Below are 14042 nucleotides of genomic sequence, written 5' to 3' on the forward strand. Positions count from 1 at the left end.
CTACCAAGATTCTTTTTGGTCAAGAGTGTTTCCTGCATTCTTCTGTTTATCTGTTTCTCTTGTCAACGCATAGTTCTATGCTTAGCTTTACGTTACTAAAGCAAAACTTCGCTAGGTTTTATATGTCATTAAAGAAACTGTAATGTTTTCCATTTTCATGCTCTTGTTTTTGCTATATTTTTTCATATAAATATAAAACTGTATGGTTGTTTGGTCCCTTTAGTTGACTCTACCTGGTGGAGAAAAGGTCTCCGTTTCGTGGACTTTTCATAGAAGTCATTTAATCTTATTATGAATTGCTCTTGGTTCAGTTAATTTCTTTCTGATGGTTATGTAGTTGCCAATGTGACCTTGACTTCTCATTAATCAGTGCTCAAATACTTATAATTTGAAGTTCATAGTCATTTCACGAATTTGATTAAAAATGTTTGTCTGCTTTTTGCAGCACTTTTGGGTTGCAATCTCTATGGTCTTCTTCATTGCTGCTACAGTGTTCACACTCCTAAAACTTAGTGGTATGTTGCTCCCCTAAAGTTTAATGAATGAATGTTATCTTTTAGTATTATTATTGTTATTATTGTCAAACTCACATAGCAAATTTCTTTGTCATGTGATCTATCGTGTAATATTGCTATGTGAATGATGTACATTTTGTTATTCCTTTCCTCAATATTTTCCCAGGCAAAATAAGATTATTTATATTCACAAAAAATGAAAACATTTATTTTTAATAAATAAATGCCTAATATCACTCTTCTGGACTGCAGTTCATGATTCATAATGTGTTTTAAACAAAGTAGCATTACTTTTTCCCATTTTATGACATTCCTTGAGTTGTAGTGTGTTCCCAAATGGTCATTTTTCATGCTTTCTATTGCAGAAAGAAACTTGAAGAGTAGTATGCTGTAAATGAACACTTGCTATTGAAATATACATGCACGGATACCTACTACGTTTGGATTAGATTTTGTATCTATTTTATATATGGACACACATTGAATGGCCGTAGAAAATCAGGATGTAACTTATTAATTCACAAATACAAATATTGTATTTATGTTGTGAAATTTAGACCGTTGGAATTTGTGATAACATTTAAGTGGAGACCAAAATTTTCTTGTTAATTACTCCTCTTGCTTTTGCATAAGATATCTTATATTCATAAGTTAATCCTTCTTTACGACTGTGTTTTTCTTGTCTAATACAGGTGATGTAGGTGCTCTGGGCTGGTGGGACTTATTTATTAACTTTGCGTAGGTTTCCTTGTCTTGTGGCCTAGAATGTACTTCAATGAGTAGCTTTGTATTTCTTAAAATGTTTGCTTGAGAGTATAACATAAGGTTTTTTCATTGATCTATTATTCTGCAGCATTGCCGAGTGTTTTGCTTTTCTTGTATGTACAAAGTGGTCTAATCCGGTGATTCATAGAAATCCAAGAGAAGCCAGTTCTTCTTCTACTACTGTTAGATATCTTGACTGGAACGGCGGTTTAGTTGTTTCTTCCGAGGAAAATCAACATCCAGAGAGAATGTGTAGCCTGCAAGACATAGGAGGCCATTTTATGAAAGTACCGATTATTATATTCCAGATTCTTCTTTGTATGTACTTGGAGGTAGGTAATATTACCGAATTTTGTGCTTGGCAATCATCGAGATATTGTATTAAAAGATCTGAGCTGTTTTACATTTCAGGGAACACCTGCTTGTGCCAGAAAGATACCTCTACTGATACTTTTCTCTCCCCTTTTCACGCTGCAAGGTGCTGGTGTACTGTTAGCTGGATCTAAGTTAGTGGAGAAACTTGTTTTGCTGCTAAACAGTGGAGCTGGTGGGGGAATTTATATTAGAATTTCTTCAACAGCTCATGATTGCTTGGGGTTCTTGCACCATGGTTCTAGGTAATTTTTTTCTATAATCGTGATTGTTGGTGGTAACGTTTAATTAAAAAATCTGTTGTTTGGCTTAGACCTGTTTGCTTTCAATCCGTTGAAACAAACTTAACTCACATCATTTCTGTGTATGCAATGATGTCTTTGAACCCCTTGGACAGCTATTATCCTGAATTTGTTTCCATATTATTTTTGACACGATGATGATTGTAGTTGTAAAATCCAATGTCTATTACAATCAAAGTTTTCAAAATGCAAATTTGTGATCTTGTTGGATTACCATAAATGTGTGTAAGATGTGGCAACTGAATCTGACAATTCATTGAAGCAGGTTACTAGGTTGGTGGTCAATTGATGAAGGTAGTCGGGAAGAACAGGCACGCTTATACCAAGAGGGAGCATCTGGGTAAGCATTATTTATTTCATTGTCTAAATTTGCTCAGGAATTGTAATTTCCGTGTTGTTTCACATGTCACATACAACATGTCGTGGAGCTCTTTTTTTGTTTAATTATTATTTTTATTTCTACTGTGGAACTTAACTTCTGCATATTTGAGAATATGAATATAACCTTATTTGAGAATATAATTATATTTATGGTGGCAGATATTACTTCTGTTATGTTTGGTTTGTACTTGCCTATTATTTTAAATTTTGCTGCACACACACACACACACCCCGGGCAGGTATAATGAGTACTATCTTTAATTATTCTGTTAGAACCTATTTGATTTTATGAGTACTATCTTTAGTACATCCTTGCCCTCTGTAATGATACATTTGGAATGTATTGAATATGTTCGCGTAATAATTATTTTTGGTGATCCTTGTACATTGGGCTTTCAACTGTGCAGGTATAATACGTTCTGCGGTTATCCACCTGAGATTGTTAAGAAAATGCCTAAAAAAGATCTTGCTGAGGAGGTGATGACAGTTCTTATAATACATGTAGATAAAAATTTATGGTGAATATAAGCGGATATAAGCGTATGTTTTATGATTGAAATAATCTGCTCAGGTTTTTGTTTGTTATGTTCACCTGTTCAATTATCTTAGGTGCAAAATATCTCAATAAGTCAGTGACTCGTTTTAGTTCATAGCATGCTCAAAATTGTCTAATGTCAGGTTTGGAGACTCCAGGCAGCTCTTGGTGAACAGACAGAAATTACAAAATACAGCCAGCAAGAGTATGAAAGACTTCAAAATGTAAGACTTCTAATGTTTTTTAATCCCATGTAGAGTTATAGCTATGTGCTTATCCTATGAATTTTCGACATACAAAGTAATTACTGATGTTTAATGCAGTAAATGGTATCTTTCTATTACAACATTCTTCGTATAAATCTTGGTGCATACTAGGCTTAACACTAAATATTATTCGGTAGATCTTTGTTTTTATACATTGTTTGATGGCATGAATCAACATTTATTAATCATATGAAAGGCATGTGAAAATATGTGACCAAGTTGGTGAGTGTAATAAATAATCTATTATGCATTTCTGAATTCTGCTCATTTTTCTTTTTTTGGATCCATCTTAAGTCTCCGTTTAGCTAATCTGTGTTCATATGTTGTGTACCAGGAAAAAGTGTTGTGTAGAGTTTGTTTCGAGGGAGAGATAAGCGTTGTACTTCTCCCATGCCGGCATCACATCCTTTGCAGGTAAGAAAAATCAAGTATTTGATGTTTTCGCATTGCGTTCATGATTTGGCCTTATACTTGTTTCCTTGAAATGAAGCAATTGCTCCGAGAAATGCAAGAATTGCCCGATTTGCCGCGTCACGATTGCAGAGCGGCTACCTGTGTATGATGTTTAGGTTCCAACTTGGCAAGCCTTTATTTATTTTAATTTTTGGTGCAAGACCATAGAAGAAGAAAGAGGATGACTAGGGTTGAGAAGACTGGTTTTAACAGGGTGAATATTTTGGTGCAGTTTTGGCAGTGATATTTTAATTTCAATGCCAACTTGTTGATTTGTCTAATTAATACAGGTTCATAGAGTAGGAAGAATAGAGCTTGCATTAAATACATGGGATTTTGAGTTTGATTTTGATTTTGTTTTGCTTTTACTCCCATATATGTAATTTTAATTTTAATTTGTATATATATACACCAAAGTTTTTTACAGGTTCTGAATGAATGAATTTGGTTAGTGTAATGAATTAGAACTCCTCCCCAATCCTCCTTTGTTTTTCTCTATTATTTATTGATTTAGCTGGATTCTTTCTAGTGTGCTTTTGTGGAAATGATTTTAAGAATTGATGTTTGATGATTGAAAGGTATAAATTCAAAGAGAAATGTAATAATTACTTTGAAAAATGTAATTTAAGGTGTAACTTTCAGTCTACAAATCTTGTTATGAAAGACAACGAGCTTATTGTAAAATTGAAACTAAATGATGAGTTTGATATATTATATATAGATGTTTATACCTTTTCTTGATTGTGCATTCCACTATGATGCAGTGAAAGCTTTTCCATAGAACTTGTACTATTTTATGTCATAATTATGTTTCCTAGTTGCATTTATCTGGTAACGAAACAATAGTAGTCTTTTTAAGTAAAGTTCACTGCATAAATCTGATGTGGTAATTGCATTTTAATAACGTTTCTGAGTAGATTACATCTTGAAAATAGCATATTAACTTTGTCCTTTATTAACACCTGGCCAAAAGTAAGTTCTATATGTAAATCTTGTTACAAAGTTTTATCAAATCACAACCAAATAACGTAAATATATTTTTTGTTAGTCCATAGTATCTTCTAACTCGACAGACCAAGGACTAATTTATTATGGGAGGACTAATTCATCGCGGATTAAATATTATATGACTTTTCGAATTAATATAATTGTTTATTATGGGAGGACTAATTCATCGCGGATTAAATATTATATGACTTTTCGAATTAATATAATTGTTTATTATGGGGTATATTAGCTATACAAGACTTTTGAATTGCTATTATTGTACAACTCTTTAACATTAAAGATGTACTCTTGAACCAAAAAAAAAAATGATGTATTGAAATTAATGTCCTATTTAAACATTATTTCTTATGTTTCAACATTATGATAGGGGTAAAAAATTTAGATAACCTACCAAACATTTAGATATTATTCATAAAATTTTAGGTTCAAATTCTTGCTTCAGTATATTAAAAACGAAACATTATATCTATATAAGTGAATATACTATCAAAATCAATGTTAAAATACAATTTAATTTTACATAGTTACTCAATTGATTTATGCGTGCGTTTAGATAATTGTTACGATGGGTAACCGGAGATTATGGGCCGGACGATATTGGTTGGCCCAAACGTATGAAAGAGAAGGCTTGCAAGTGGATCTGCAACTCGGGGACCTCCGTCCGGCTCGTGCGCGTGAAAGAATGGGGGGTGGTACCTGCAAAGACACTCCGATGCTTAAGTCAGCAAGGGTGTGAGCAGGTCTAGAGAGTATTGGGACTTAGTGATACCTGAGAAGAGTCAGTGTATTTATAGCGGTGAACCTATAACCACCGTTGGTGTAGTTCCGTTATTCATGGGGAATAACTGTCCCTTTATCTTAGGGAAGTTGAGATATGGCTCCAGGAAGTGGGTAGAGAGATTTTAGAGGCAGTTACTCATTTGAATGGGTATCTTATCTGCCAGCTAGTCTTCGTCCCGACTTCTTTAGAGCAAGTCGTGATAAGAACCGACTTCATGGGGTGAGGGTCGGTATAGAGCGAGGCTTAATCCTTTGGATTGGGCCTTTCGTTTGGACCTGGGCCTTATCATTGGGCCAGGGTATGAACAGTGCCCCTACTCGAGCCCAATTTCTTTTAAAATTTGGGTTCGAGTATTCTACTCGGGATCGTAGCCGACTTGTTGGAGGACCGACGTGATGGTCTAAAACCGACGTGACTTTTCGTGACCTTTTGGTTCTGACAGTTACGTCTAATCAAGCGTCGCGTCTGTTAGGGATGTGCGTAGGGATTGATGGTCTTGGTAACGGTGCGTCGTTATTAATGACTGCCCCGTTTTTACCATTGTGCCCCTAACGTACTTATAAATACCTTCCCTCTCTTTCCTTGTTTCATTTCTACAATTTTTCAAATTTCCTCTTCATCTGTTCGTGCTGAAGGCTTTTACTTCCTCCAACCCTCATTTTCAGATAAAGGTTAGTTTTTTCTCCTTCTGTAACATGCTTTTCTATTTGCATGCCTTTATTTTGTAGATAGATAGGTTGGTTTGTAGACTTCCGTTTAGTTCCGTATTCCCTCCCTTTAGAGACCGTGTTTTTTGATTTTCCTTTTCTTTTTCCCTTGTAGGTTTTTGTCACCTTTTTAAGAAAAGAAAATGGCTTCTGTAGATGTTCTTTCTCAGTGGGTTGATGTCACGGTCCTAGGGGAGGAACCTTCGGTCGATACTGAGTTTATCATCCATCTTCGTACTCGCCACAGAATTTGTACTTCTGAGGAGGACGAGCCGAACTATGAGTTGGTAGTCCCGGGTCCAGAAGACCGGGTTTGCTTCGGGAGGGCCAATGAAGCGGCCCCTCATTTTTTCTTTATGTATGAGTGTATGATCACCTGTTTGGGTGTTTTTCTTCCTTTCTCCAATTTTGAGATGTCTGTTTTGCGTCATTGCCGAGTTGCTCCCATTCAGCTTCACCCCAACTCTTGGGGTTTTTTGAAAATTTACCAATTCATCAGCCAGGCCTTGGAGTTTCTGACTTCTCTGAAGGTTTTCTTCTATCTCTTCCATATGACCAAGCCCTTTAGTGGACTGAATAATAAGCAGCAGTGGGTGTCTTTCCGAGCCATTCAAGGTCGGAGAGTTTTCACCCTTTTTGATGAGTCCTTTCATGATTTCAAAAATTATTTTTTCAAAGTTCAAGCAGTAGAGGGTCACCACCCCTTTTTCTTGGATGAGAGTGCTTCTCCTCGCTTTCCTCTATACTGGTTGGAGGCCTCCCCCTGTGAGAAATATGGTCTGGATGACCTAGATGAAGTGGAGGCGACCGTTGTGGGGTCCCTCCGAGAAGTGTGGGGAAGGGCCCCATATCTGGACACTAAGAAATTCCTCCAGGGGTCTCCGACTTTTATCCAGGCGCAACTAGGTAGCTTTTGTTTTTCTAATTTTACTTCCGACTTGTGATTTCTTGTACCGACTTGTTTGATTTTTTGTTACTTTCTTGTTTTTGCAGAGATGGCGAAGAAGAATGCTCAGGAATCTTACCAGAGAGTCTAGGAGGCCAAAGCAAGGTCTCGGGCCAGAACTGGTGGCTCCAAGGCGGTTATCTCTCCTCCTCCTCCTCCTCCTCGGAACGTTGGGACTCCTTCCCAGTCCATTGTGATTTCTTCTTCAGCTTTCTCTTAGCCACCCCCTCCGCCCGACCTTCTCCTGAGCCCGAGAGGAGGAAGCGCAAGACTTTAGAGTCTGGCTCTTCTTTTGAGGGTGAGGTTAAGGCGGATGCCCTTGCATTCGTCCGAAAGTACATCTACCCCCATGCTCATATGAGAATGGATGATGTATCTGTTCGGAATCACCTTACCTCTTTGGTTGAGGAGAGTCTCAGGGCGGCGGGTGTTTGTGGTAAACTCTTAGATATTTTTGAGAAGGCCCCTCTCAGCTCTTTGGGTTCAACCTCGAAGGTTGAGGAGCTGGAAGGAAGGCATCTTGTATATCAAGAGCATGAGAGGGGGTTGAAGGAGGAGGTCGCCAAGCTGAGGGAGGAGAGAAATGGCCTTCGGGAGAGGGAGAGGAAGTTGCAAGCCCAATGCAACATGGAGGTGGGCTTGAGGAAAACAGCGCAGGACAGCTACCAAAGTTTATTTGAAGATCTTGTGTCTGTAAAGAATGATTTGCTGAATTCTCGGAAGGCATATACCGAGTTGGAGGACTCTATTGCCGAGGCTGCCGAGGAGGCTTGGAGGATCTTTAAGGAGCAAGTTGGAGTTATCGCTCCTGACTTGGATCTTTCTCCTTTGGATCTTGACAAAGTTGTCCTTGACGGTGCCATAGTTGATCCCCCTGCTCCCATGATCGTTTCCGAGTCAGAATTGAAGACTCGGGGGCAGAGGATCATTGAGTCCCCTCCTCACTCAAAGGACGCTCTGAGTTCTTCATCAGTTCCTCCGACTTCCTCTTCGTCTCCAATGGATGCCTCTCTCCCTGGTCCTGGTGGCGCTCTTCCTGACTCTGGTGGTGGTGATCCATCTATTCCTCTTTCGAAAAAGTAATTTGTTGGCTATTTGGGGGCCCGGCCTGTGGGTCCCCCCTTTTTTAAACTTTTATTTGTGTTTGGTGCTGTTTGAACAATTTGCTTCTGGCCTTATAAGGCCGTAAACAAAATATTTAAAATACCCTTTTTTAATAAGGGTTTAAGTTAAAAATAAATACCCTTTTTTGGATAAGGGTTTAAGTTACCTTATGCGTGCATGCTTTTTGATAGTGATTTTTCAAACCCCCCTTGATCTTTTTCTGAAAAATCTTTTCTTTGGCTTGTCTGTTTTTCTGAACCTTTTTGTTTTAAGGATTTTTAGGACAGCTTTCTGATCTTTTCCTGGGTTTTTTTTTCGATCTCTTTTGTTTATTCCTCGTACTCAATTTTGTTTTATTGAGTTTTTATGACTTAAGCTACTTTTGTGAGTCATTTTTATTTTACTCGGTTTCCTATCTCGACTTATGAGTCGGAATGTTTTCGAGTTTATCATGATCAACCTCTGTAACCTCTTTACACCGACTTGTACCTCGTCGTTTTATCCTGACGACCATCTAGGTCGGTTCATGGGATTTTCACGTTTTGTCGAGCTTAAGTCGGCGCGTTTCGTTGAAAGAAAGAGAAAACAAAAAAGGAATTTATAAGAGATATTTGTAAGATGAAAAAGATCTTTATTAATTGGGGAGGTACCTTATTGCTACTAAGGGTTTTTGACAATCTATTTCCCTTAGCCTCTACTATGATGCCTCGTTAAAAATCCTTCTCCAGAAAAAAACCCTTTAATTTTTGGGAAAAAAATCATGAAGTTGGGAAAAGAGTACATCAGGGAGTAGAGTTCGCTTTTAACTGTAGTACCTTTTCATATTACAAGCGTGCCACGACCTCGGTAACTCGGTTCCGTTCAGGTCGGTTACTTTATAATAACCTTTTCCTAAGACCTCATTGACTTTGTATGGTCCCTTCCAATTTGCAGCGAGTTTTCCTTCCCCTGATTTATTGACTCCAATGTCGTTTCTGATCAAGACCAAGTCGTTCGGGGCGAATGCTCTTCGAATGACTTTTTTGTTGTACCTTGTAGTCATCCTTTGCTTCAACGCTGTCTCTCTTATCTGGGCTTCCTCTCGGACTTCGGGGAGCAAGTCGAGCTCCTCTTTGTGCCCCTGTACGTTTCCGATCTGGTCATGGAAAATTACTCTTGGGCTTTGTTCGTTGACTTCTATTGGTATCATGGCTTCTACGCCATAGACTAGTCGGAAGGGCGTTTCTCCAGTGGCGGACTGGGGGGTTGTCCTGTAAGCCCATAGTACTTGTGGGAGCTCTTCGGCCCAGGCTCCTTTTGCATCTTGTAATCTTTTCTTCAGCCCTGCCAGTATGACTTTATTGGCTGCCTCGGCTTGCCCATTGGCTTGCGGGTGCTCCACCAAGGTGAACTGATGTTTGATTTTCATACTGGCTACTAGGCTTCTAAAGGTAGAGTCGGTGAACTGGGTTCCATTATCTGTAGTAATGGAATGGGGTATCCCATATTTTGTGATGATATTTTTGTAGAGGAACCTCCGACTTCTTTGTGCGGTGATGGTGGCCAATGGTTCTGCTTCTATCCATTTTGTGAAGTAGTCTATTCCCACGATCAGGTATTTGACTTGTCCTGGCGCCTGGGGAAAAGGACCTAGCAAATTCATTCCCCATTTTGCAAAGGGCCATGGAGAAGTGATGCTGATGAGCTCCTCCGGGGGAGCCACGTGGAAATTTGCATGCATTTGGCATGGTTGACACTTTTTCACAAATTTGGTCGCATCTTTCTGTAAGGTCGGCCAGTAGAATCCAGCTCGGATCACTTTCCTAGCCAATGACCTTGCTCCGAGATGATTTCCGCAGATCCCACTATGGACTTCCTCTAACACCTCGGTGGTTTTTGAGGTCGGTACGCACTTTAACAATGGTGTTGATATCCCCCTCCTGTAGAGGATGTTTTTCACCAAGGTGTAGTGTTGTGCTTCCCTTCGGATTTTCTTGGCTTCTTTTTCCTCTTTCGGGAGGATGTCGAATTTCATGTATTCGACCAAGGGGTTCATCCATCTGAGGCTTAATCCGACTACCTCAAGGACTTCTTACTTGTCTTTTTCCTTTACTACGGAGGGTTCCTGGAGAGTTTCCTGGATCAGGCTTCTGTTATTCCCTCCTGGCTTGGTACTTGCTAACTTGGATAGGGCGTCTGCTCTGCTATTTAGATCCCGAGTTATGTGTTTGACCTCGGTTTCTGCAAAGCGCCCAAGGTGTTCCAGAGTTTTTTCCAATTACCTCTTCATATTTGGGTCCTTTGCCTGATACTCTCCACTTATCTGGGAGGTCACCACTTGCGAATCGCTGTATATCATCACCTTTGTGGCACTGACTTCTTCTGCTAGCTTCAATCTAGCAATCAAGGCTTCATACTCTGCCTGATTATTTGAAGCTGGGAATTCAAATTTGAGGAAAACCTCTATCTGGGTTCTTCTTTCATCCACCAATATTATGCCTGCACCGCTTCCTGTTTTGTTTGAGGAGCCATCTACATAGAGTTCCCATGTAGTTGGTTTTTCCTCTTGGTCTCCCGCGTATTCTGCAATGAAGTCGGTGAGGCACTGGGCTTTAATCGCCGTCCGAGTTTCATACTTCAAGTCGAACTCGGAGAGCTCTATTGCCCATTGAACCATTCTCCCTGCAACATCCGTCTTTTGGAGAATTTGCTTCATGGGTTGGTTCGTGCGAACTCTTATTGTGTGAGCTTGAAAGTAAGGCCGTAGCCTTCGTAAGGCTACTACTAAGAAGTAGGCAAACTTCTCTAGTTTGTGGTACCTTAGCTCAGGGCCTTGTAGAACTTTACTGATGAAATATACTGGATGCTGACCGGCCTCGTCTTCTCTTATCAGGGCCGATGAGACGGCCTTGTCTGCTACAGATAGGTATAGGACGAGGTCTTCTCCAGCTATAGGTCAGGTCAGAATAGAAGGTTGGCTCAAGAATCTTTTGAACTCCTGGAACGCCTCCTCGCATTCAGGAGTCCATTCGAACTGACATCCCTTTCTCAATAAGGAGAACAATGGAAGGGATTTTAATGCTGATCCTGCCAAAAATCTGGAGAGGGCTGCAAGTCGGCCATTCAGTTGTTGGACCTCTCTTAAATAAGTCGGGCTTTTCATCTCCAGGATAGCTCTACACTTATCGGGATTTACTTTGATCCCTCTTTGTGTCAGCATAAATCCTAGAAATTTTCCTGCCTCTACCGCGAAGGCACACTTTGCGGGATTTAGTCTCATCCCGTGTAACCTTATGGTGTCAAAGACTCGTGAGAGATCTGACAAGAGGTCGACTTCTTTTTCGGTTTTCACCAGCATGTCGTCGACGTATACTTCCATTAGGCCTCCAAGGTGGGAGTCGAACACCTTATTCATCAACCTCTGATATGTGGCCCCTGCATTTTTCAGTCCAAATGGCATGACCACGTAGTAGAAATTAGCTCTGGATGTGATGAATGATGTCTTCTCCTGGTCTGGCTCATACATCAGGATTTGGTTATACCCCGAGTAGGCGTCCATGAACGACAAGTATTGATACCCCGAGCTGGAGTCTACTAGGGTGTCAATACTTGGCAGTGGATAAGGGTCCTTGGGACAGGCCTTATTTAAGTCGGTATAGTCGACACACATTCTCCATTTGCCATTTTATTTTTTGACTAGCACTACATTGGCTAGCCATGTTGGGTACTTGACTTCTCTGATGAAGCCGGCTTCTAGGAGCGTCTGTACTTGCTCTTCTACTACCAGGGCTCGTTCTGGGCCGAGCTTGCGTCTTCTTTGTTGTACAGGTCGGGACCCCGGGTAGACCGAAAGCTTGTGGGACATGAGCTCGGGGTCTATCCCAGGCATGTCGGAGGCCTTCCAGGCGAAGAGATCGGAGTTATCTCTTAGGAGCTTAGTCAACCCTTGTTTTAGGGTTTCCCCTAGGTTGGCTCCTATGTGAGTATTTTTCCCTTCCTCTTCGCCTACCTGTATCTCCTCGGTTTTTCCTCCCGGCTGTGGTCGCAGCTCTTCTCTAGCCCTTGCACCTCCGAGCTCTATTGTGTGGACTTCTCGGCCTTTCTTTCTCAGGTTTAGGCTTTCATTGTAGCATTTCCTTGCCAATTTCTGGTCTCCCCTTACCGTTGCTATCCCCGCTGAGGTCGGGAATTTCATACAAAGGTGGGGAGTGGATACTACCGCTCCGAGTCGATTAAGGGTAGCTCTGCCGATTAGAGCATTATATGCTGACCCTACATCGATGACTATGAAGTCTATACTCAGAGTTTTTGATTTTTCCCCTTTTCCAAAAGTGGTGTAGAGGGGCAAAAATCCCAGTGGCTTTATTGGCGTGTCGCCTAATCTGTACAAGGTGTCGGGATAGGCTCTTAACTCTTTTTGATCCAACCCTAGTTTGTCGAAAGCGGGCCTGAAAAGAATGTCCGCTGAGCTTCCTTAGTCTACTAGGGCTCTATGGAGATGGGCATTTGCTAGGATCATAGTTATTACCACTGGATCATCGTGTCCAGGGATTATTCCTTGCCCATCTTCTTTTGTGAATGAAATGGTAGGGAGGTCAGATGACTCTCCTCCGACCTGGTAGACTCTCTTGAGATGTCTTTTGCGAGAGAATTTGGTGAGTCCCCCTCCCGTGAACCCCCCTGAGATCATATGGATATGTCTCTCCGGAGTCTGCGGTGGTGGGTCTCTTCTATCCATATCATCTCGCTTTCTCTTCCCATGACTGTCCGACCTTTCTATGAGATATCTGTCAAGTCGACCTTCTCTAGCCAGCTTTTCTATTACATTTTTAAGGTCGTAGCAGTCGTTTGTGGAGTGACCATATATTTTATGGTACTCACAGTAGTCGCGGCGGCTCCCCCCTTTTTTATTTTTAATGGGTCTGGGGGTGGCAGCCTTTCAGTATTACAAATCTCTCTGTATACATCCACTATAGAGACCTTTAGAGGAGTATAACAGTGATATTTCCTTGGTCTATGGAGACCGAGTTCTTCCTTCTTCTTGGTTTCCCTCTCCCTTTCTTTTGTTGAGGGAGGGTGCCCAGGTCGGCAACTTAGGTCTCTCAGCTTAGCATTTTCCTCCATGTTGATGTACTTTTCGGCTCTTTCCTGTACATCGCTTAGGGAGGTGGGGTGTCTTTTAGATATAGACTGTGAGAAGGGACCTTCTCTAAGCCCATTGACTAACCCCATTATGACTGCCTCTGTGGGCAGGTCTTGAATCTCTAAACATGCTTTGTTGAACCTTTCCATATAGGCTCGTAAGGATTCTCCGACCTCCTGCTTTATTCCCAGGAGGCTTGGCGCATGTTTCACTTTGTCTTTCTGGATAGAAAACCTCATCAAAAACTTCCTTGAGAGGTCTTCAAAACTGGTTACCGATCTTGGGGGGAGGCTGTCGAACCATTTCACCGCTGCTTTCGACAAGGTGGTCGGAAAAGCTTTGCAACGCGTTGTGTCGGAAGCATCAGCCAGATACATCCGACTTTTAAAGTTGCTCAAATGATGCTTTGGATCTGTGGTTCCATCATAGAGGTCCATATCGGGGCTTTTAAAGTTTCTTGGAACCTTTGCCCTCATTATGTCCTCGCTAAAAGGATCTTCCCCTCCCAGGGGCGATTCTTCTCTATCGTCACGGGAGTTCCGACCTTTGAGGGAGGATTCTAACTTTAAGAGTTTTTTCTCTAACTCTTTTCGTCGATCTATCTCCTCTCTTAGGTGCTTTTCTATCTCCCTTTGTCGTTCCCGTTCCTGTTCTAGTTGTTCCAAGTGACTTTGGTGGACATGAACTAATCCCATAAGTTCAGTTGCGTGGGACTGTCCGTCCTTCTCCGATTCACGACCTTCAGAGGAATTCACCTTCGGGGTTTTGACTCCGGAGGTACCCTC

The 14042-nt window shown here is 41.0% G+C and overlaps 1 protein-coding gene across 3 annotated transcripts in view; it reads left to right on the forward strand.

Moving 5' to 3' along the window:
• The window catches only part of LOC107630405 (transmembrane protein 185B), a 31195-nt gene extending 27134 nt beyond the window's left edge, over window positions 1-4061 (forward strand). For 2 of the 3 annotated variants that reach the window (XM_021118843.1, XM_016333513.2), the window contains exons 6-14: window positions 446-515; window positions 1208-1253; window positions 1369-1612; window positions 1692-1897; window positions 2220-2294; window positions 2743-2812; window positions 3014-3094; window positions 3471-3550; window positions 3627-4061. In XM_021118843.1, coding sequence (XP_020974502.1) covers window positions 446-515; window positions 1208-1253; window positions 1369-1612; window positions 1692-1897; window positions 2220-2294; window positions 2743-2812; window positions 3014-3094; window positions 3471-3550; window positions 3627-3705 — 951 coding nt within the window. In that variant the 3' untranslated portion in view covers window positions 3706-4061. The remainder of the gene's footprint in view (window positions 1-445; window positions 516-1207; window positions 1254-1368; window positions 1613-1691; window positions 1898-2219; window positions 2295-2742; window positions 2813-3013; window positions 3095-3470; window positions 3551-3626) is intronic. The other variant, XM_021118847.1, reaches the window with a different exon arrangement.

The sequence above is a fragment of the Arachis ipaensis genome, chromosome B03 (assembly GCF_000816755.2).
Source record: "Arachis ipaensis cultivar K30076 chromosome B03, Araip1.1, whole genome shotgun sequence".
NCBI lineage: Eukaryota > Viridiplantae > Streptophyta > Magnoliopsida > Fabales > Fabaceae > Arachis > Arachis ipaensis.